The 25,434-nt window shown below is 33.6% G+C and overlaps 2 protein-coding genes across 2 annotated transcripts; both read left to right on the top strand.

Moving 5' to 3' along the window:
• The first annotated feature begins 8,444 nt into the window (after nt 1–8,444).
• On the top strand, nt 8,445–12,181 carry LOC108324044 (IQ domain-containing protein IQM3-like). The gene is made up of 9 exons (XM_052875455.1): nt 8,445–8,962; nt 9,174–9,282; nt 9,428–9,493; nt 9,735–9,823; nt 10,174–10,261; nt 10,436–10,582; nt 10,692–10,784; nt 10,998–11,099; nt 11,220–12,181. Exons 1-9 carry the CDS (start codon nt 8,661–8,663, stop codon nt 11,739–11,741), a joined length of 1,518 nt encoding a protein of 505 aa, XP_052731415.1. The 5' UTR covers nt 8,445–8,660; the 3' UTR covers nt 11,742–12,181.
• A 7,593-nt stretch (nt 12,182–19,774) lies between these two features.
• On the top strand, nt 19,775–22,445 carry LOC108324503 (uncharacterized). The gene is made up of 4 exons (XM_052874568.1): nt 19,775–21,226; nt 21,310–21,533; nt 21,630–21,887; nt 22,229–22,445. The coding sequence occupies exons 1-4, from the start codon at nt 19,775–19,777 to the stop codon at nt 22,311–22,313; spliced, it is 2,019 nt and encodes a 672-aa protein (XP_052730528.1). The 3' UTR covers nt 22,314–22,445.
• Nucleotides 22,446–25,434: the final 2,989 nt, after the last annotated feature.

The raw sequence follows: 25,434 nt of genomic DNA, 5'->3' as shown, positions 1-25,434 counted from the left end.
GGTACTCAGAGATATATGCAAATATTACAAAATATGCTAGTAACGACATAATATAACCACATAAATATAAGAATTGGTACGAGACACATATATTTATCTAGTGGAGAGCTACTACTTATACTCTTCCCGTTTCGTTGACATCTCTATTATGCATCTAATTAAGATTATAATTTATTTTTATTATTTTAAGCCAGTAATTAATCAACTCATTCAATGATTTATTTCAAAATTGAATACCAATATTAAACTAATACTGATAACATAATACTTTAAAAGGATTTAGATAAAAAGAAAAAAATTAGTATCCATTAATATTAATAATTAAAATTTCAATAATTATATAATTTTTGGTCACTTGAAGCGTGTGAGTTATTAGTAGAATTTTAAATAAAGAAATTAAGTAGAATAGTTCTCAAACGAAATTTTTAATTTTAGGTTAATAGAAGTATATTTAATATGTCTTGAATTGTTTTGAGAAGAGTGGTATCAAGTGAATTGTTACTCTATTGACATTAACCATTCATCTATCTATAACTAGTATTACTTTTCCAATTTTAAGAAAAAAATACAAGCCTCATGTTCCATATGCCAATGCAACTATAGTTTGATATATGGAATAATGTGCATCACATCATACTTTGTTCAAGTAGCTAGCCTACAGAGTAGGGACATAATTAATCTAGGAAAGAAACATTGGTTGGGGACGAAATGTGCATGGACATTTTGTGTAAATCTTTGTTGACAAAAGAAGAAGAAGAAGATTAGTATTAAAGAGTAAATTTTGATGATGATAAAATCAAGTCCAAAGAACTCAGTGATGATAAAAGATATTAGAAGACTTGTACTTTATTTATGTATGTGATTAAACTTTTGTAATAAGTTATATATTAGTGAATAAATTATGTGTAGGACTTAACTTAGAGAGTCACAAAACTGCATACACAAAGATCACTCATGGAAAATTTTATTTTTCATAAAAGCTTTGTAATAATCGATTAGCACTAATGATAATTGATTATCCAAATGAAGTCAAGATTTTCATAAAAGACTATATGATAATTAATTATTCACTTCTGGTAATCGATTATCTCTTGAAATAATCGATCTTCAGCGATAGTTGTGACTTGACTCTTCAGGTTCATAACCTAATTTTTGAAAGAGAAAGTATATATATATATATATATATATATATATATATATATATATATATATATATTTGGTAAAATCTAATTTATAGAAGAACTTTTCATTTAGAGGTTTAGAGTTATGATTGCTAGAGAAACTTTTTGTGTTTGTGAAAAGGGATTTTGAAAAACCTAGTGTGGGTAGAGCGATAAATTTCACCAAAGTGGGTTCTTGGATGATTGAATGTTGTTGTTGTTGTTGCTAAGAGAAATTATTCATCCTTTGTATGACTCAAAGAAGGTGGTTCATTCCTTGTGTGATTCAAGGAACATGTCTTTCATCTCTTGTGTCTTCAAGATAGGTTTTTTCTAAATCTTAAACTATTCCTTTTTTGATTGTAAGTTTGGTTTGTTTTGGTGTTTGAGTTAATCCCTCTTTAGAGAGATTAATAATTGGACATAGGGTCTTTTAATTTGAACCAATATAAAATACTTTATGTAATATTCTCTTTCCTTACCCTCTTTAAATTATATGTTGTTATTATAAAGGAAATGATTTTATTTAAACTTTGATCTTAAAAAAGGGAAAAAATTTAAAAGTACAATTTTTATTAATTGATATCTAACATAAACATTCGGTTGGGTGATTCTATTAATTGATATCAAAGCTTGTTTTGATAGTTATTCAAATTTTTCGAAAATGGTTGGAGAAAATCAAACCTTTGTTAAGGGTGCTTCAATTAACACATCCCCTTTGTTTGCTAGGAAAAATGATCTTTTTTGGAAAGTAAGAAGAATGTAAATATTTTTAGAGTTTGTTGATAGAGGTATTTGTGAATGATCATTTTGTTCCTACCATTACAGTTAATTATGTGTAGGAACCTAAGCCCTTTTCACAATAGACTAGAGATGAAAATAGAAAGGTTCAATATGATGTTAAAGCTAGAAACATAATTTCATTTGCTTTAACCCTTGATGAGTTTTACAAGATATCTATTTATTCAAGTGTTCAAGAAATGTGGGAAATTTTAAAGTAACCCATGAAGGAATAGATGATATGAAGCGAGCTAGGAAGAACTCATTAATTTAAGAGTAGAAGATGTTATGGAAACAGCAAGTTAAAACCATATATGACGTGTAGAAGCGTTTAACGCATATCGTCAATCATCTCTCTGGTTTAGGTAAAACCTTTGATACATATGAATTAAATATTAAAATTCTAAAATATTTGAACAATACATGGCAGCAAAATGTCACGACCATCACAGAGTCACAAAACCTTGCAACCATGTCTATGACGACTCTTTTTGGTAAATTAAGAGAGGATGAGCTTAAACTTGGAAGGTTGAATGAAGAAGAGGATCAAGGAAGGAAAAATAATATTACTTTTAAATTTGAAGTCGTCAAAATCAAAAGCTCTAAAGAAGATGATGACTCTGATTGCAAAATATAGACTTAATGATATAAATGTTCTCATAAAAAGAAGAATCAAGGTTCATCTTCAAAATTAAAGAGCTACAATTGTGGAGATTTTGGGGCATGCCAAATGGATTGTACAAATGTTGAGTGAAGAGAAAAAGGCAGAAAATTCTTGAAGAAAAAGAAATGGAAGGAGAATGGTTCAAGCTCTTCATAAAACTCTAGTGATTTAAATGAAGAAGCTAACATTTGTTTGATAGCAGAAAATGAATCAAGTTGCAACAAGATCAGTAATTCGAGTATTTTTAGTGAGTCAAATTATTATGATGAATTATTTTATGCTTTTCAAGACTAATGCTGAATCTGAAAAATTAAATTATGTATATAGAAAATTGAAATCAGAATATAAAGCTTTGGAAAAGAATTTTGAAAAATCTTTAGAAGAAGTAGAAACATTAAATAACGAAATTTCAATTTTAGAGGAAAGTAGAAATGTATCTATTGAGTGTGCATCTTGTAAAACCTATATGTTTAATACTGACATTCTAGAAAATTACCTAAAAATAAATTTTTTGAAAAGCCAATGTTTAAGAAAAAGACTTTTAATAAAAACAAGCAAGGTTTAAAGAACAAGAAGAAGAATAAAAGACCATGTAGGGTATGGGTAGAAAAAGGTAAAAAGGTAAGTCTTATTCCATGAATGTTGATTGTATAACATGCTTTTATTGTATGAAAAAGGGATACACTTCAAGTAAATGTAAAATAAAATATTTTGATGTTACAAATGGAAGATATGTTTGGGTTCCAATAAATGATCCATATAAGATTTTGGAGACCAAAATGTTATTTTTTGTCTTACAGGTTATTTCAAATTCAAGAAGAGTGTTTCTCTCTACACTGATAGGTGTAAACTTTACTCGTTTTTGTTCCTTAAATTGTTGTGCTTTTGAATAAGTTTTAGTGTTAATTCTCATGAAAAGTATATAATTGTTGATATAAGTATAATTTCGACTGTTTAAATGTGTTTTGATGCTTTTGTTTGTTATTTTCAAAGTAGAATAAGGATTGGATACTATCAAAGACTTGGAGTGCGTCATTTTCCTGTCAGAAGGATGAAATAACCAAGCTAGCGAGAACGGACGTTCGCCCAACGAACGGACGCTCGTCCAGCGAGTGGACGCTCGTCGCCCAGCGAACGAACGTTGGTCGCCCAGCGACGCTCGTCCAGCCAAGAAGTCCAGCGCGGACGCTCGTCCAGCGAGTGGACGCCCGTGACTCAACAGTGGACGCTCGTCCAGCGAGTGGACGCCCGTGAATCAACAGTGGACGCTCGCCCAGCAAGCTGTGGACGCTCGTCCAGCGAGACGCTCGCCCAGCGAGAAGTGGACGCTCGCCCAGCGAGTGGACGCTCGTGACTCAACAGTTGGACGCTCGCCCAGCGAGCTAGGACGTTCGCCCAGCGAGACGCTCGCCCAGTGAACGGACGCTGTTCGCCCAGCGAAAAATCACTTACATCCTTCTCTTTAAAAACGCGATCCAGAGGCAGAGAGAGTCAGTCTTGGAGGGGAGAAGTCCAGAGGGGACTCTGCAACTCACGTCCAGCTCGTTTTGGGTGCTTCCAAGGTGGAAAATCACCACTTTCTACCATCCAATCCATCGTTTATCGCTTCTATGATGTATATGTGTAGCTAGAACTCCATTTCACTGGGGTTGAGAGTAAAATTCTGAACTTCTATGTAATTTCTCTATTAATGCATGAACTTGTTTGAATTATGTGTTCTATCTTTATTATTCATGCCTATGATGGGAATCTGAGCTATTTGAACGGTTAAATCATTGGGAAATGTATGAGACCGCGGACCTAGGATAGAACTGCTAAAGGATTTCGAGTCCTAGACATAGGAGGGAATTTTTAGTCATCTGTGACATTGTGTTTAAGGCAAATCTGATAACTGAATTAGCTAAGGGATTAGTACTTTAGTTTGAGTGATTCTGAACAGTCATCTGAGGGATCAGAGGTTGCATGCGCCTAGGATGTCGATGCTTAATTTTAAGGAATTGTGTTAGTAGAAAATTACCGGAGTGATGAACTTGAATTTCAACCCCAATGAACTTTAATTCATCTGTTTTTACCACTTTAATTTCATCTGTATGTGAATCTTAATTGTGTTATAAAAATACGTTTATTAATCGCTAAATTAGTAAACTTTAATCAATCTGTGAATCAAAACAAATCTCTTGGGAAAACGATTTCCGGACTTACCGGTTTATTACTTGAACGATCCGGTACGCTTGCCGAGGTCTCAACATACACCACCACACCCTTCTCCCTGCACCTCTCCAATTTTTCATAATTCCAAAAGTAACCTTAGGTAAATATTATTTATTTTTTTATATTTTTTCAAATCCTAGTATCTTTCTCTTTAATCTCCACCGTTGCACCCCAACCCCACCCCCACATTTCATTTTCTAAATTCTTTCTTTCCATCTTCTTCTCCTCTCCATTCTTTCTCAATACCACTCCAACCCCTTCTTCACTCTTTCAAAATATAAAAAATACACTACCATTTGGGCAGTACCAATTTCGTACTTTATCTTTGCATCCATTCAACACAACCCATAATTCATTCTCCAATAAAACCACTGTCTTAACAATCATTCAAGGCCATGTCATTTTCATCCCCTCCATCCAGTTAGCATTCTTATCCAACACACACAAACCCAATCAAAACAGAGAAACATTTCGAACAAAGAGCACATTAGGGAGGCAATGCGGTTGCCAACTCCCGATCTGTATTTCGAATGAAGAAAGAAGCGTCGCTGGTGGTTGTCTCGGAAGCAAACAACAGTGTGACCCAAAGATTAATAGGGAGTTCACGTCTTCGCAGGCAGTTCGGGGTCCGAGGGGAAGATGCACGGCAATGGCAGCGGTGTGCTCGATAGAAGGGCACGTACAGTGACAACCTGGAGAAACTGAAGTCATTGAAGAAAGAAGAAACCCCTATTCTTTGGCGAAGGGAGATGAGGGGCACAACATACCAGAGTTTGCTAGAGTGCTGGTGCTAGATAAATGGTCGCATTATATAACAAACAATTAACAATGCTCATGCTCAAAATGTCAAACAAATATCAACACAGAAGAAACGAATGTTCATATCCGTTTGTTCTTGAACGGATACTCATATCCATTAGCGGATCTCCCATTTTCGTGCCTTCTACTATAGTAGTTTAATTTTGACTGAGGGATATTTGTGAAATGGGATGGTGAAGGAAGAAACATGTGGTGATGTAGGGAGAAACTCTCATTCAAGAAAGTCTTTCCAATGTTGATATCTTGACTAAACTTTGGATACCTGGATATGCTTTTATATATATATATATATATATATATATATATATATATATATATATATATATATATATATAATAGAAAAGATTTAGACATAGTGAATGTTTGTAATGTTTCTTGGATTCTTATAGTCATAATTTTTTTTCATTTTTATTGATTGAATTGAAATTTTAGAATGTTATTAACAATAATTGATTATCTAAATTTCTAAAAATTTCTGAAAAATATAAGATGAATTAATAATTAATTATTCATTAATTATAATTGATTATCTTGCAAAGTAAGATGCCTCTTTTCAATTTTTTTTACCGTAGATAATTTTATTAGAAAGAAGCATCTGAAACACTTCGTTCCTTCAACAAAACACATAATTTGATGTGTTACATATTGAAACCATTAATTTTCATAAACTTGTCAATTTGTTGTATGATCATCTTCTTGAATATATTGTTGAAGATTTTTTTATGACACACAAAACAAACAAAAATGATTAATCTTAACTTGGAATCAACCACCTGTCAATGTAAAATGAATCGCAGCCAAATCTTTAATATATACCAATTTGTTAAACATAAAGAAGCTAAAAAAATTTGTTAAACATTAAACAAATAAAATAAGGGAAATAAATATGATTCTTAATAAATATTCTTCTTGACGACACATTCAGAAACAAAACCAATAATTACAAAAGGAATAAAGCACACTCTGAAATAAGAAAAGACAAATTTAAAAAATATTAACAACAAATTACTCACATACATTGAATAGAGTTAAAAAGTCCTATACTATTGCTAAATAGAGTTAAATAGCATAAAACGTGACCAACAGTAACCCTCATTAGCCAACACTAATAGTTTAGGTTACATGCAATATTAATTAAATAACACAGTACCATCTCCCTCACTAGAACATCTCTACGAGACAAACCAAGTAAATATTTTTATTAGACTATACATTAGATGAAAAAGATAGAGGATAAAACTCAACAATGCAATAAAATAAATCTTCCACAATAATAGTGTAGGAGGTTCTGTTTTTCCTCAATTTGATCACAGAAAATAATCTTAATTCTTACCTACCAGTGGACTTTCCTCGAAGGTCCATTTGTGTGCCAGCTTTGAATCCTATCAAACACAAGTTGCATATTTTTCAGCAGTAAAACCATGTGGAAGAAAACTACAAAAGCAAAACCACTTTGCTAATTATATATTTAACATAATTATTAATAATACACCTTTTAGAAACACCTCTCCCTTAAAGAATGAGATACAATTAATAAAATAATTATCTTAATGCTCATGTATATATAACTTTAAATAATTAAAAAATATATTTGCATGTCCTCCGGCAATAAAAATTTGCTTATATTTTTAATAATATATTATATATTACAACAAAGTGATATAACGAACTATTAATTAGTTCCTTAATTATATAAACTTCTACGCACTTAATTTAACATTGAAAATTCTCAAAACGAGGATTGAATTAGTAAAAACGATTTTTTATGAAATAACACTCGGGGTATAGGTTTATACAGTATGATACTTAATGTTAATATTTTAAGTTTGATTATGTAAATTAATCTATTTACAAAACGCATTGTCGTAAAGTCAAGTCACATCAATTTTTAAATTTTTATGCCAACTTTAGTAACTTTTTTTGGATATTAAATTTGACAAGTAGCATATTGTATCAAAATTTTTTATAAAATAAAATAAGTATATAATTTTTAAAAATGATTTTTTGAGCAAAGTTAGCCTGTTTGTCAGGAGTAAAACATAAATCCTATGTCTGGCGGCTGAAAAGAAGAAAAATTATGGAGAAGGAAAAGGTTTGAAATTTAAATTGAAGAAAAAAAACATTTTTTATTGGAAAATGAACTTTTCTTTTACTTCTAACAGAACATGAGAAGAATGATCTCTCTAATTTCATTTTATAATAATTCATTCTAAATACAGTATATTTTTTATATTCATTTACAAAATTTGATTTTCTAACATATACTCTTTTATGTACACAAATTTCAAGATAAGCTTCATTCATACACGTAACTATTTCACAACATTTATTATTTAGTATATAATATTTTTTTACTAGATATTTATCGTGTAATCTATTATTCGAAGTATTTATAATTTCTTATTATTACATTATATATTTAAATATACAAATACTATGCAAAAAAAAGCCATAAAATTTAAGCAATTCATTAATTTCCAAAATGTAACAGAATTATGAAGACAATTTAAGCAATTCATTAATTGAATTAAATAAAATTAAATCTTAATAAAGTTCTACTCCATCAGCTTTGTCATAATAAATTAATGATGTTGCATATGTAACACAATATATTTCTTATAAGAAATATATCGATTTTAAAATGTCTTGCGTTGTCCAGTTCCAAAATCCCCTTCCATTGACTGACTCAATATTAACACGTCAAAATTTCTCTGTGGGTCGAAGGAAGACCACGCGACAGGGGAAGCGCGTGGGGAGGCAACAAGAAAGGAAAAATAATAAAGAAAGGGACACCCTGTGTTCTTCCCAACTTCATATTTAACCACCACTATCCACTCGCTAATTCCAACGTTGTAATGCGTGCTTCTTAACTCCCTCCTCTTCACTCACTCTCCGACATCGTTTTACTCGAACGATCAAACTCTGTTGAGAAACAAACCCTTCTTTCTCTCTCTGATTCAGAGAACATCCTAAGAACTCCATTGATTCTGCATATTACTGTTAGTGTTTTCGTGTTCTTTGTCTCAATGGAGGTTCAAACTCACACCCACGCTCACTCCACCTTCGATGTCAACCCCAACCCCAACGCATCATTCCCTTACGACATTCATCATCCTCAATTTCGGAGCTCCGAATACCCGACCCCAACATTCCCACTCTCCCCTCAAGACCTGTCACAACCTTCACCCACCCACGGCTCATCGGGGCCTCACGCGCCGGGACGCGCCTGCCCCCAGACTACTGCTGCCCTCAAGGTGCAAAAGGTCTACCGGAGTTACCGCACACGCCGGAGGTTGGCTGATTCCGCCGTCGTCGCCGAGGAGCTCTGGTGCGTCTTCTCTGCATGCCCCCCCCCCCCCCCCCCCCTCTCTCTCTCTCTCTCTCTCTCTCTCTCTATATATATATATATATATATATATATATATATATATATATATATATATATATATATAATTTATATTCTTTTTTTAGGACATTTCTTTTTTCTTTAAAATTTTATTGGGTCTGAGTTTGAGAAGGTGGGGTTTGAAAATTTGAAGGTGGCAAGTGATTGATTTCGCGAGGTTAAACCACAGCACCATTTCGTTTTTCAATTTGCCCGAGAGTGCTGCATCACGGTGGAATAGGGTGAAACTTAACGCTTCCAAGGTCTCTCTCTATATTCTTTAATAGATTTATATGTGTAATACGGATACTATACGAGTACTTGTACGTTTTGTTGGAAGCTATTTTGCCTTTTGTTCCGTTTGATACTAAGATTATGTTTGATTCTGAAGTCAGCTGTTTTTCGCAGGTGGGAAAGGGCTTGTTCTTGGACGCCAAAGCACAAAAATTGGCTTTTCAACATTGGATTGAAGCTGTGAGCATGCATTTCCTAACACCTCACATTGGCATTATTTAATTTATTTGTATTTTGTTATATATGGCCAAGTCATCGTTATCTCTGTTGTAGCGTGTTTGGTTCCACGTCTTGGTTTTTCACGTTTAATGAGAAGAAGCTAGTAGTAGTAATCATAGTAGCTTTTATGTTTCGGATGTGATTTATTACTTCTCAATATTTCAAAGTCATCATTCATTTGGTGTTATGGCTTGAACTGTAGATTGATCCACGCCACCGCTATGGGCATAACTTGCATTATTACTATGAAGAATGGTGCAAAACGGATTCTGGCCAGCCATTCTTTTTTTGGTGAGACTAATTTTCTATAAAGAAAGCATTTATTGATTCATTCATTGGGCTTGGTCGTGTCTGATTGACAATATGCTGTTGATGTTGGATGGTTTCATTGTGAATACAGGGGAATATGTTTTGCTTTACACTTAAGCATCTAAAAATCCTTCCATACTTTCCATGAAAAAAGGGGATTGTTTAGGAGCCCAATTTCATTGGTTAGATGAAATGGGGAATTTTGATTTTTGTTTCCCATTTCTTGTTTTGACTAAGGGAAGCTTGTCACGTGGAGTGAAATGTTAAGTGGAACGATGAAGGTTAAAGTTGTGGTTTTTCACTGAAACTTTTTAATTTGTCTCATTCTGCAGGTTGGATTTGGGAAATGGAAAAAATCTTGATCTTGAACAGTGCTCGAGATCGAAACTCCGAAAGCAATGCATAAAGTATCTTGGACCTGTATGTGCACCTACTTGTTGGATTTATCACCTTTTTTTTTCTTTTGTTAATTTAAGTTGTCGTTGACTTGATTGACTATTTGCTTTGTAATTTGTACTGTATTATTCAAAAAGTTGTTGCCTTTTTTTCCTGCTTTTCGACTAGTTGATCCTTCTCAATAATTTTCTGTAACAGCAAGAGAGAGAGCACTATGAATACACTGTCTGCGAGGGGAAAATTATCCACAGGCAATCTGGGGATTTTCTGCACACAAAAGAAGATTCTAAGGATGCCAAGTGGATATTCGTAATGAGCACCTCAAAGAAACTTTATGCTGGCAAGGTAACAATTCAAACTCAGTAATTGTTTCCAATTTTCTGTTTCTCATTTTTATACAGGCAACTCTGCCATTTCTTTCCAGTCATCTTGATACTTTGTAATAACCTCTCAGAAAAAGAAGGGATTATTCCACCATTCTTCTTTTCTAGCTGGTGGAGCTACCTTGGCTGCTGGAAGGCTAGAGGCTGAGCATGGTGTTCTTAAGGTATACTTAATTTCATAGGTTGCATGATTAATTTAGGTCTTTGTCCTATTGGAATCTCTTATAATATTGTAGTGTGCTGTTGTCATCTTTTTTTCTTTTGGTAGAAATTTGGCTATGCACATAGAATCTCACTGATAGACTCATTTACTAATTGCTATATCTATGCATTGAAAAATGACAAATGACTGATTCTCTATGCTTTTGGCCTTTTAGTCCATCTCTGCATATAGTGGACACTATCGGCCAACAGATGAGGCGCTCAACTCCTTCATATCATATCTCAAAGAAAATGGTGTCAATATTGATGAAGTTGAGGTAATTTATTTATAGCAGGCCATTCTTGTGAAGCTAAATGTTTGTTTACGCCAAAAGCTGTTTCTTCATGTAGATAATCACCTGCATTTTTCATTGAACAATCATGATGCATTGTTTCAGATTCGCAATCCAAAAGATGATGGCGATGCTTACGAGGATGGAAAGGTTAGTGAAATGGAGACAGTAGTTGAAGATTCTAACCATGGTAATATACCAGAGCCTGGAATTTCTGAGAAAGCTGAGAACACCTCATCTTCAAGCAATGTAGTAGACCCTCAACCTTTATCTGTTGGTAGTTATAAAAGGACTCTCTCAGGTGGTCTTCAGAGTCCAAGAGCTGAGGTGCCCAAGAAAGCAATATTGCAAAGAATCAATTCCAAGAAGGCAAAATCCTACCAATTGGGGCATCAACTTTCACGTAAATGGTCAACTGGGGCTGGACCAAGAATTGGGTGTGTTGCTGACTACCCTGTAGAGCTTAGACTGCAGGCCCTGGAAATGCTTAACCTTTCTCCAAAACTTCCTCCTTCACCTTCCTCGTACAGGTTACCAGGTGGTCTTGTCTCACCTACGGCTTGCTCAACACCCAATGGCACAAGAACTGAAACTGATGAGAATTCTCGTTATTCAACTCCTAAATGATATTAGGATTATGTCTGTCAAGGTTATGATAGGTGCTTTAGTTAATGTATGTTAAATATCGTTCTTTATGTCATGTCTACTTTGAAGAACTTAATGTTGTCTTTATAAAATTCAATAGTTATTATCAGCTCACGTCATGGTTGTCTCCACAAACGTGAGGATAAAGTTAAGGTTGTTTCATGCTACCCCTGTAGTGCATGGTATGGTAATGTTACATTGGGTTAAAACTGAGATCTGGCTACTTCTGTATGTGAACTGTGCCACAAATCTCTTCCAGAAGTAGCCTCCACGATCAAAGCAATTTGATGTATGAAATGATGATAGAGCAATGAATTATGAAGAACTTGAGATACTAGTTAGTCTGTGTTTGAGAAACTAACTAGTAATTATCAGGCATTGTAAAACGTAACTGTCATTAACAATGAAGCTTCTTTCTATCATGTCAAATAATGATTTAAATGCTTTAAGAAATTATATTTTTCAGCTATTGCTTTTGGAACGTGGACATGAATGTTATACACAAGAAAGCTAGACATTAGTGGGGTAATGGGTGGTGGATTTCTTACTTGTACTATAATAGTGAGAACACTCTTACTGGTTGTGTGTCAGAACAAACATGACAGAAAGATGTCAAGGAATGGTTGTTCTTGTTTGTGCTCCTGCTATATCTATGCTTATAAAACCGTTAATAAATTTAATGTTTAAATAGAAATTCTTGGAAAGTGAAAATAAAAGAGTCAAAAGAATAATAAGATCCTTTTATCTCCAAGTTATTATGATTGACAAAATATTGCAGTGAAGTTATATATACTGATGGTCCGTTGGGTGAAAGAAAATAATAATGACACTAATCATATTGTTGTGGAGAAACGTAACATGCAAGTTTTTCTATATATATCGAGCTGTATTTTAATAATATGCAATGCATTTAAGAAAATTTAAATTATCAAAGTAAAATTTTAAATACCATTAACCGTAGTTATTGTATTTAAGTTTTATCCTATTATTTTTTATATATTTATACTTATCTTTCTATCTCTATTTATATTTTACCCTCTTTTCAGTTAACCCCTTTTAACTTATACTTTATTTTTCATTTTTATTCACGTTTTGTGTTTTCATCTACCATATTTTTCTGTTTTATACCGAGCAGAATATAAGATTTTTATAAAAATATTTTTCAAAGAATTGGATTTAAAAAATTGACTTTTATTTGAGAATGGTATTTTGAAAGTGAGTTATAAAAAATAATTTGCATGATGAACTAAAAAGTGCTTTTGAGGTGTAATGATAGGAAGCAACTTATCAATAATCAATGAAAAATATCAAAGTTAATGTTTACGTTTTCTTTATTGCTATAACAGTAGGTTGTAAATATTAGAGAGCAGTGTAACTTTTAGCTTCGTATTGTGTCATCCCGTTAATTGTATTTTTTCGCTTAGCGACAAACATAACAAAGATGTTAGTATTAGATTCTCCAAAGTTACCACATAGTATTCAAGTATTAGTGTTTCAATCAAAGGTTAACCAGTAAAAAATTAACGGTCTTTTTTTATTACTCTTTATCTTAATGTACACATGCATCTTAATTTTAATACGTGATAAATTTCTTAATTACTAGTTTGAAATAAAAAAGGAAATAAATCTTATCAAACAACTAAGTTAAATATCTAGAAATTTACATTTTAAAAATGATAGTGGTTTAAAAATATTGAAACTTAATTATTTTAATATTAAAATATTTTAATAGAAATAATTTTGTTATGAATGAATTTTATTATTTTAAAACACAATCTCTCTAAAAAATATTTTTTTAGAGTTTTCTAACTTTTTTCTAGGTTATCATTCTATTTGAAGGTCATAGACTGACTGAGTGATCCTTGAGACAAGATCTTCAACTCTATTTGATCAATTTCTTAGATAGAATATGTTTATTTATGCTTCTTTCTCTAGTCTGTTTCGTTCTTCTTTTGCATGCGAGTTTTTTGTAGTTGCATGTGACGTTTGAGTCTTCTATAAGACTTTTTGTTGATAAGTGGTCCTAACTATATGCCATGATCATGTTTTTGTGGTTTGTATGAGCATAAAAAGTTTTTTGAATTGTTGGAACGGTTTTAGAACTTCTAAAGTTGTTTTGTTATTTGTAAGGTAATGAACGCTAAATTACCTTGTTTTAAGTTTTTGGTATGTTGATAATATGAACTTGCATGATATTCGTTAGATTGATGAAATTTGGGGTTTGAACATGTTGAGTTTCTATTGTGCTTGATGGTTGTATAATGTTTGATTTTGTTTCAATTGATGTTGAGTTGAGGGATTGAAGATATGACTATTTGAGCAAATTGATATTTTTCTGACACTAAAACATGTTGTTGATTCAAGCACTGAGTCAAGAATACTAATTTGATTGTCTGAATAGGTCCCTGGTTTGCCAAATCACAAAATTGAAGTTGTTGGCTTCTAATTTGGCATTGAGCGCAAGATTGGTTGCGATGGTTTGGAAGCATTTTCACTTCATATCGTTGAGTGAGCAAAAATGTGAATCATCTAGCACTAAGCAGTGGCCTGGTACCATTAAGTGCCAATTTCTACTGTAAGTTTGGAACCTCTTTCATCTTGATTCACTAAGCGACAGGTTGTCCTCACTAAGCGAGAAAAATTACGAGAGCTTTGGCATTAAGTGCTCCATATTCCAAGGGTTTTGCGTTGAGTGTCAATGTGGTGTTTTATGATTTCTCTAATCCTTTTATTGTTTGAAGTAGCTTACCATGAGTTATATGTATGTTTATTACGGAAATTGTGATGCTTCATGGGATAATAACATGATTGTGAGTATGTATGGCGTTTATTCATGTATGATATGTGATGATCATAAGTTCATTATTTGTTAAGTGCATGGTATATGTATTTGGCATAATTTCATGGATCTCATGAGGAGATTTTATGGTGACATTTCATTAGTGTACGCATTAATGTGGAAGTTAGACGTAAGATGTCATCCTGACACTCTAATAACCATCAAATCATAGGTAGAGAAGGGTGAAGTATATAATGATAGGAGCTAGATGTGATAATGTTTACCATAAGCGCACTATCCCCCAAGATTTTAAATCAATGTTTTATTCGGATCGTGGAGTTTATAAGGAGGCATTACATGTGATAATGTTTTTTTTATGAATGAGTGTTGTATGATGTTTAATTTTATGTTTATTTATGAAAACTACCATTTTCTCTTTGTTTTTATCTGTTTATTTATTCTTGTTTGTGATAATCACTTTGACCGTGTAAACAAATAAAGATACTCTGATGAATTCAATATAGAACGAGAGTCATGTTGAAATTTAGAAGTAAGTTTAGTTTCCTATCTATATCAATCTTTAAAAATATATTATTCTAAAGAGTATATATATATATATATATATATATATATATATATATATTATATTATAATTATGTATTATATAACTGTAAAAATCTTTATTTACATATTTTTTGAATTATCTATTGTTTTCATTTTTTATATGTGATATCTAATAATTATATACTATTAAAATATTATATCGGTAGAATATAGAAAATGTTCATTATTAGAAAAAGACCATGATAATTTACAACTATAATTTTTATACTAGTATTTAACAATTATAAATCTTATTATTTTATCTTAAGATTTTATTTATATTTATTTTTATTATTAAATATAAGATTTTATTATTAACAAAAAGTAGATATCAAATAATAATTTTTCACTGAAATTGTTCATAGGTAACCAAGTTTTGCTGGCAAATGAAGTTTACACATCATATAAGTTCTAGATATGATTGTGTTGAATGACTTTTGAAAAGGGTTGGTACAGAAGAAATTAAAGATGGCCCCATATATTTAATTAAATCTGTACATCAATTCTTCAACCATTAAATCCCACTTGTAAATTCATTTCCTCAAGATTTAATTAAAATATGGTTTCTGCTGTGTTCTACTATTTGATATGCAGAAACCTCACTTCTAATTATTTTATAGTTTAATTAAATTTTGGGTCCTATTAAATTTGAAATTTTTTACTTAAATTTCTAATAAATTTGAAATTAACAGAATTTTTATTAAAATTTTGTAGTCTATTAATTTCTAAAATTTTAAAAAAAATTAATGAAATTTTGTTTCTTGATTTTTTTTGTTAACAATTATTAGGTTTTATCATCTCTTTAAATATCATTTTATATATATTTTTGTTTCAAATGACAAGAATTCGTTCTACTTAACAAAAGTTGCTTTCGGAATTAATTAAAATTATAAAATTATTATAAAATTATGAAATTTAAAGAATATAAATTATGTTGTAAAATATAAAGTTAACAAATAATAAAGTTTATAAAATTATAAAGTTCTAAAATTATAGAAATACGAAATTATAAAAGTATAAAATATAAAAATAAAAACTAAAAAATTAGATAAATATAAAATTATAAAATCAGATAATTATAAAATTATTAAATTATAGTTATGAAATTATAAAATTATAAGAAACAACTTTATAAAATTACAAAAATTATAAATGCATAAAATTATAAATTATAAGAAAAATTATAAAATTTTGTATTATATAATTAAAAAATTATGAAAATAAAAAATTATAAAATAAAAAATTATAAAATTGTAAAATTAAAAGATTATAATATTATAAAATATAAAATTATAAGAGTTATAAAATTATAATATCATAAAATTGTAAAATTTTAAACTTATAAAATTAAAAAATTAAGAAGATGATAATACTGTGAAATTATAAACTATAAAATTAAAATTTATAAAATTATAAATGTAACATCCCATTATATAGAAGCATATAGTAAGTTCACATTTTAATATAAGAGAACAATGAGAGTAGACTGTAAATAAAGTTGTTAAGCTTACAGTCAACCCAAATTGAGTCATAATTTAAAACTTAATATGTTAGAGTATTTCAAAATAATAGAAATAACTAAGAGAATCCTAAGGAGACTAAGCAGCAACATCATCTTTTTCCAAAATCTGCTCCAAAGGCACCTCATCCGCCTCTACTCACATCCAAGTGGATGATCATTGCAAAAGAAAAGCATACCCAAGCAAAACACAAACACACAAGCAAGGGTGAGCTAGATATAAAAATCATGTTATAACATCCACACAATATGCAAATAAAGACAGACACACTACACTACACACACATGACTTGTTGCACTTAAACTTGACTCGTCCAGACTTAGAATGATTGTCGAGCTATGGCGGGTTATGCACTCGTGGTGGCCTCTACTGCTTTGCAAAGCCATTGCCAATGGGTTTCACCCTACCACACTCACGAGGTTAGTCCGTTATCACTCACCTTGGGCCATACTGGAAGCACCCAAGACTAGGACCTCCTGCTACTCCTCACCACATGGATCAATCCTCTCTACTTGAGAATGAAATACCATTGGAGCGTCAGGAAAACTCCCAAGACTGAGCTACCATGCGAATCATTCTAAACACTAAGGGCACCACCATGAATCTTCTCCTTGAAGATCATGGAATTACGTCCAACACTATAGGGCACCACCATGTGACCTTCTTAGAGATCCATGGAATTACGTCCATCAATCATACTTGTTACATTCAACCACCAAACATGTTTCATACCATCACATACTATCAGTTCAATATCATTACTACCATCATGTTATGCATTTCAATCATTCCACACACTTGGTTCACCCAAAGCAAGAGCAAAAGAGAAAACTGGACTCAAAAGGGTTCGCACAGCGCACCCTAATCGCAAGGCGAGACAGGATGGTCTCGCACAGCGCACCCCCTAATTTGCCATGCGAATTAACTCGCAGCATGCATCTGACTTTCAACCTCTCGCATAACGCACCCAGGTCGCTATGCGATAGCCTAAACAGAGACCAACTCCCCTAAAGCTCTCGCTATATGCCCCACTCGCCTTTCAAATTAAATGGGCAGTGGTTCCAAACCACCACCAGTCGCATAACGACACGATTCGCCAAGCGAATCCACAAACAGAGAGCAGCACCCTCTAGTCATTCGCACAGCGCACCAACTTGCACAGCGAATGACTCAAACAGTGAACACTCTCTACAGGGTCTCGCTGTGCGAAACAGCTCGCATAACAAGTCTACATAATCTGCAGAACGCGAATTCTGCAGAATCATACACTCACACCGACCCTTACATTTCTAGGCCTCTTGGCCAACTTCTAAGACCTCCAATTCGTATATTAAGCTCAATTACACCTGCCTAGATGATCCTAACCCTCCCCATTACTAATCTAAAGTGATTAAGATCAAGTTTTATCTTTTAAAACATCAATTTCTATACTTAAGGACCCAATTTCAATTTTACCACTTCTAACATGTTCTAGTCCAGTTTTATGATCCTAACAAGTCACAATTGACTTGCCTAAGATGTCCCAACAGCCCAAATGTGCCCAAAACCCCTACTTCCCAAAATCACTACCTCACTTCCCCTCAAGTGACCCCAAAACACTAGAAGTTCACTCAAAATAGTGCATACTTTCCTTACCTTCCACTTGATCACCCCTCCAACAGAATACATACATCAAACATATCAATATCAAATATCACCTCAGTCCAACCAAATCCCCAGTCACAACTTTCCAGCATACAGTTCATACGACAAATCTCAAAAACACAATTTCAACCCAAACAACATAGTCACACAGAGATCAACACATTTGCATATTTCATAATAGGTTTAAACCCTCCCTTGGTCCTCAAGTTTGTATGAAAATCTCAGTTCGGTCCTCGTTTTTTCAACTGTCTCAATTGGGTCATATTTTTTGTAAAAATGAGCACATTGTACCATAACCGTTAAGTGGTGTGAGACGGCGTTAAATTGATATGAGCTGGAGCATAGAGAATGGGGTGATGTGTGTTGATGACTTACGTGGACTGTTTGGATTAAACAAATAGTGCTTATGTGGCATAAGTACCCTTTATTCAGTTTAGGTATATCAGAATTAGGGATTTGAAATGAGAATTGGGGATTTAATTTCGTTGTTGCAAGACGAAGCCGAGGACGAAGAACAACTCCAATCTTGAAGAAGACGAAGAGAATCCAGCCGATAGTTGACGCGACTAAGGTAAGATATTTCGTTTCGTCTTTGGTTTTCTGTTTGAACGCATAATTGTGATTTTGGTTTTACAAACATGTGCGTCTTCGACAATTGGGTTTTTGTCTTGGTCTGAAACAATTTTTATAATGATTTGTGGTCCCCATTTTGCATGTTGAATTGTTACATTGTAGTTTAGACATTGTGGTCCCGAATTTTATTTTTTTGAATTGGTTATCAGCTGTAGTGGTCCCCTGTGTGTGAGTGTTTCGGTAGTGGGGAAGTTACTTTGTTCCTTGTCCCCCTGCCTGTGTCGGTGTGAGTGTTTAGTTAGTGAGTGACTGTTTCCGTAGTGGTAGCACTGTAATATTCGAAACATTTGTTAACCCCCATAATGTACAGGTTATAAAAGCAACTTGTTCATATGGATGATGAACGTATTAAGGTGGTGGTCCACCATAGTGGAAATTTTGTCAGTGATGATAATGGGAAGTTAAAATTTGAAGGAGAGAGAGCATAATGGTCTTGTGATCCAGACTTGTGGAGCTATTTTGGCATAGTAGCCTCAGTCAAAGAATTAGGTCATATGGACATCAAAGAATTATGGTACGGTTTAGGAGGTCAGTCTGTGGACCCAGATAGGTTAGAATTATTAACTGATGATAGGGGTGCCATGCACATGTTGAACATTGCTAGGTTAAATGATGAAGTTCATCTGTATGTGGTTCATAATATGATGGAACCAGAAATAATAGAAATGATTGATTGGGTTGGTGGTCAAGTTGATGATGAAGGTCATGTTGCAACACAAGTGGAGGAGGTTGAGGTTGTTGGTGATGGTGAACTTGGAACAGAAATGGTGGAGGGTGAGGGGGATGCCCATGAGATTGAGGGTGATGGTGAGGTCCATACTGAAGTTCGAACATAAATGGTGGAGGGTGAGGGTGATGTCCATGAGGGTGAACGTGATGGGTATGAGGGTGATGGTGAGGATCATACTTCAGTACGAACAAAAATGGTTGAGAGTCAGGGTGATGCCCATGAGGGTGAAGGTGATGGGTATGAGGGTGATGGTGAGGAGCATAGTGATGTTGGTACAAAAATGGTTGAGGGTGAGGGTGATGCCCATGAGGGTGATGGTCAGGATGTTGATGTCCATGAGGTTGAGGATGGTGAGGTCCATCATGTAGAGGAAGCTGAGGTACATGATGTAGATGACTTTGAGCTAGAGGATTTAGGAGAGGATGATGATGTAGAGGACAGTGAGGGTGATGATGTACATGAGGCAGAGATTGAGGACGAAGATGTAGATGTCAGTGAAGGAAGTCTAATTGATGTCAGCGTGCATTGTGACATTGAGACTTCTAAAGGAAATGTGGGAGAACAAGCTTCCAGTGCATTACTTCAGTCTGAACGGTCAACAGATAATGAATTTATTCATGATGTCTGTGGGTTGTCTGAAAATGAGTGGCTATCAGAGGAGTTGATTAGTGGATCAGATAGTGAGGACAATGATGGGTCCACTAAGATAAGGTTTCCTACTTTTAGTATGCCTAAAACATTGGTGGGTTATAAATGGGAAGTAGGAACCTATTTTGCTGAGAAAAATGAATTCACAGATGCCATAAGAACTTATGCACTAAGTAATGGGAGAAGTTTAAAATTTATTAAGAATGACAAGAAAAGGATTTCTGTCAAGTGCTTGGGTGGAAGAGGAAATTGTAAATGGTATGCGTATTGTTCCTTTAAGACTGATGTCAGTGCATGGCAACTGAGAAAAGTGTTTGATGTTCACAACTGTAGTAGAGATTTCAATGTAAAGTTGATGACTTCAAAGTGGTTGAGTGAAAGGATGGAGAAAACTGTGAGAGAAAATCCTACAATGAAGGTCATGGACATTAGGGACAAAGTTACTAGGAAATGGAATGTAGGAATTTCAAGAAATATGGCTTTTAGGGCAAGAGCAATGGCAAAAGATAAGGTTGAAGGATCATTCAAAGATCAATACAGAAGACTTCACGATTATGGTCATGAGCTGCTGAAAACAAATCCAGGTACAACAGTACAAATTAAAGTTGATAACAATAATGGTGAGGTCATATTCCAAAGATTTTATGCATGCTTGAAGGCATGCAAGGATAGCTTCATTTGTTGTAGACCTATTATTGGCTTGGATGGATGCTTTCTCAAAAGCAAGTATGGAGGGGAGTTACTAACAGCAGTGGGAAGAGATGGAAACGACCAAATGTTGCCCATAGCATATACTATTGTTGAGGTAGAAAACAAAGACTCCTGGACTTGGTTCTTGGAGCACCTTATTGAGGACCTTGGTGGGGCAGCTGTATGTGCAGGATGCACATTTATTTCAGACCAACAAAAGGTGAGTCAATGTTCAATATCTTGTACATATAACTGAATATCTTCATTAAACAAATGTTAATTAAAATATCTTGAATATGTCAGGGTCTTTTGCCAGCTATCCAAGATCTTCTACCTGGTGTAGAACAAAGATTTTGTGTTAGGCATTTATATTCAAACTTCAGAAAAAAATTTCCTGGAAAAAACCTTAAACGTCTCATGTGGCGGGCAGCAACAGCCACACACCCACAACAATGGGAGGCTGAAATGAGGAATATTAAAGACATCAATTTAGACGCATTTAAATATCTGCTTGCCATCCCACCTAGGTATGTATTACGTCTTCCAGTGCATTAAGTCTTATAATTATTTACATATTGGCTTGCCATGACACATACTTGACTAGTTATATTCACTTATCCCAGGTTTTGGTCAAGATCTAGATTCACTTCTAGATCACAATGTGACACTCTTGTGAACAACATGTGTGAGGGCTTTAATAGTGTGCTAGTTGATAGTAGGTCTAAGCCTATTATTAGCATGTTAGAAGACATAAGGGTTTACATAATGAAGAGATGGGCTGCCAACAGGACAAAGATCACATCATATCAAGGTTCAATCTGCCCCAAGGTTTTTAACAGATTTCAGAAGGAGTCCTGGTTAACTAGATATTGGTTACCAAGGTAACTTTTATGATGTGTGTTTCCATTCATGTTAACTTTGTTTCCATTTATAGTGATCCATCTAATTGTGTTTTGAATTGTGTATTACATACAGGTGGTCAAGAGAAAAATTATTTGAAGTGAAACATCTTTCAGAATTTGGTCAGCAATTTGTTGTGAATGTTGACAACATGGACTGCACATGTAGAAAATAGACAATTACTGGCATTCCGTGTACTCATGCCATCACTGCAATGAAATTTTTGAATATAAATGCAGAAGAATACATTGGGCACTGGTTTAAAACACAATAATTAACCCTATCAATGGACAAAATGTGTGGGATGTTACACCCTATTCAGATATATTACCACCAAAGAAGAGGACAATGCCAGGAAGACCGAAGAAGAAACGAAGACTAGAGGATTGGGAGTTGAAGAAGAATAACAGTGAATTAAGAAAGGGTGGGCAGAGGAAAAGATGTGCCATCTGCAAAGAACTTGGACACAACAGAAAAGGTTGTCCACAAAGACCTCCAACAGTAGAGGTTCCTACTGCCCAATCTGTACAAGTCACCCAACCTCCAGCAACAGATGTTCCTATTACTCACCAATGATCTAATGTACTGAACTTATTTATATGATGTATTGTTATGATGTATTTTGAACACAGTCTGTACTGAACTTATTTGCTCTATCAATTTGAACAAAGTCTGTTATGATGTATTGTTATGATGTATTTTGGATATGTAAGACAATGTTGTTATCATTTTGAACAGCTTCTGTTATGATGTAAGACAATGTTTGTGGTTATGAGAAAGTGATTATTGCCCAATTTCGTTATCACTCATCAACTTTATTGGTCATTGCTTTATGATGTTTCTCATTATTCCACTTAGTCATGATTTTGCTTTATGATTATTCCACTTAAAGTAACAATATAATTAAATGAAATTAAATGACACACATTATCACTGTAATAAATCACCTTCATTAATAAAACACACATTACATATAAGCCAAGTTTCAAGTCTGATCACAGATGACACAACATCAACCAACTTTGACCAACATTGCTAATACAATTACATTCAAAACAAATATGACAAAGATCATCCCCACTAACAATTTCAACCACTTATCCAACTTAACTAAACTTTTCTCTATAAAACCCAGTCTGATCTTTTCACCATATGTTTCTTCCGTTTGCAACACACTGTCTTCCATGCTCCACACACCCACTTCTTCATTTCTTACACTACTAGTCCTTTCTTCTACATTCAGCCCATTTCCTTCGTTTCCTTCGACAATGCACCACTTGAAGAAGTTGCAACCAACCAATTCTCCACTCCCACCCTGTTCAACAACAACACACACTCCTTCGTCAAAACCCAAATAAATAGACATAGATTTATGGTTATATCAAACTCACCTTGAAGTTAGGGCAACCTCAGAATTTTTTCCCCTTGTTTTTAGGGGTTCTCGCAATACGAAACACTGCATTCTGACCATAGAGGCATGTTGGTTTTGCATCATACCTCCACACACTGCCACTTCTGTGTTGCATGGCTGAACCCAAACACTTGTAAGAGGAAGATGAACGAGACATCCTTACCACCACCTCAACACCACAGTGCTTGCCCAACACGTAAGACAGCAGGCGTGCTTCACCAAGACGAAACATGAAAGACGTTCCTCCTCTCCTTCCCCAACACAAAAATATACTTTGGATGAGAGGGGATGCCCTTAAATGTTAGGGCTTCGTAGGCTACCTGGATAAAACACAACACACATTCAATTTTAGTGCACAATGCCACGTCGCTAAATGAAAAAATCCAGCTCATATCAATTTAACGTCGTCTCACACCACTTAACGGTTATGGTACAATGTGCTCATTTTTACAAAAAATATGACCCAATTGAGACAGTTGAAAAAATGAGGACCGAACTGAGATTTTCATACAAACTTGAGGACCAAGGGAGGGTTTAAACCTTCATAATAATAAACTTTAAGAAAACCTAGCTCCCCTTATCTTGGAGTTGAGCAATACAGCCTACTAGAATGCTCTAACAGTGCCTCACACAACAAGGACCCGACCAAACCCTACAAACCACCACATTGATTGTAGAAAACAACTCTTAGAATTAAAATGAAGTGGAAAAAACTGAAGAAAATGAAAGCACAAGTCACATGCAACTACAGAGATTGCATGTGCTAGTTCAAGGACAGAGAAGAGCTTGCATAGAGGGACTTACCAGCTTAGAATCCGAAACTAATTGGATAGTTCCGAAGCTCTCTACGTCGCAGACATTTGAGCACCACCTAAGCAGAAATCTAATGGTTCAATGTAAAGAGATTGAAGAGAGAAGGAGGTGAGGTTGTAGAGAGAATGCAGAGAAAATGTGAGTCTGAGTTTTAGAGAGAGAAAGAGCAGTGTGCTTGAGCAAATGGACCAGAATGTTTTGAAAAGCCCAATTAAAGTGTGGTCCCTTAACTTAAGGCACCATTTGCCCTATTTTAAGGTTCTTACAATAAACTATAAAATTATAAAAATTTTTAAAATTATAAAATTACAGAATTATAAAATTATGAAATTTTGTAATTTCAAATTATCACTTATAATTTTATGATTTTATATTTTTAAAGTTTTATAATTTCGTAATTATACAACTCTTTAATATTTTAATTTCATAATTTTATGTATTTATATTTTTAATTTCTTAATTTCATAATTTAGTATTTTATGAATTGCATTTTTGTTGTTTTCATGGTTGCATTGATCCCAGAATGTTCACCCCTGCAATGATAACCCAAGTACTTTATTGAACTGCAAAATAACATTTTGATATTCCCGGGACAATGAATTTACTCTTTGAGTAGTAAGAACCTTTTTAAATGTTGTAAATGCTCTTTGTAGATGAGAATATCATCAAAGAAGACTAATAAAAATTTTAGCAAAAGCTCTAGAAATACATTGTTTCATTAGGTCCTGAAATGTTGCTTTACACACACACACACACACATATATATATATATATATATATATATATATATATATATATATATATATATATATATATATATATATATATATAAAAGGTCCATCTTCACTTGGTTATACCCTTCCCTCAAGTTAATCTTGGAAAAAATAATAAATCCTTTGAGTTCATCCAACAAGTCATCAACTAAAGGAATTGGAAATTTAGTTTTTACCATACTATTGTTTAAATTCTGATAATCCACACATACTCTAAGCGTTCTTGTATAATGTCTTTCTGGTTCTTGGCATATTTATACGGCCTTTTGTATACTGGATCTGCTTCTTGTATTAAAGGAATCTTATGTTCATGCATGTGCTGAAACGGTGACAACTGTTTGGGTTCTTGAAACACATCAGGAATCTTATGGTCATGCACGTGCTGAAACTATGGCAACTGTTTGGGTTCTTGAAACACTTCTTCGTACTCTTGTAATAAATGTTTTAAGTACAGAAGGTTGGTCTGCATGAATAGCAAGGAAGACAATAGAATTTCTTCTGCTGTACAGGGTTGCATCATAGACAGATGTA

This window comes from Vigna angularis, chromosome 3, assembly GCF_016808095.1.
Source record: "Vigna angularis cultivar LongXiaoDou No.4 chromosome 3, ASM1680809v1, whole genome shotgun sequence".
NCBI lineage: Eukaryota > Viridiplantae > Streptophyta > Magnoliopsida > Fabales > Fabaceae > Vigna > Vigna angularis.
This window is presented reverse-complemented; position numbering and strand designations above follow the sequence as displayed.

Coding starts and splice junctions, on each gene's coding strand:
- LOC108324044 (XM_052875455.1), top strand. CDS start 8,661: ATGGAGGTTCAAACTCACACCCACGCTCACTCCACCTTCGATGTCAAC. Junction 9,494..9,734: donor TTCAACATTGGATTGAAGCT/GTGAGCATGCAT, acceptor CTTGAACTGTAG/ATTGATCCACGCCACCGCTA. Junction 10,262..10,435: donor GCATAAAGTATCTTGGACCT/GTATGTGCACCT, acceptor TTTCTGTAACAG/CAAGAGAGAGAGCACTATGA.
- LOC108324503 (XM_052874568.1), top strand. CDS start 19,775: ATGGTGGAGGGTGAGGGTGATGTCCATGAGGGTGAACGTGATGGGTAT. Junction 21,227..21,309: donor TTATTTCAGACCAACAAAAG/GTGAGTCAATGT, acceptor TGAATATGTCAG/GGTCTTTTGCCAGCTATCCA. Junction 21,888..22,228: donor ACTAGATATTGGTTACCAAG/GTAACTTTTATG, acceptor CACCCTATTCAG/ATATATTACCACCAAAGAAG.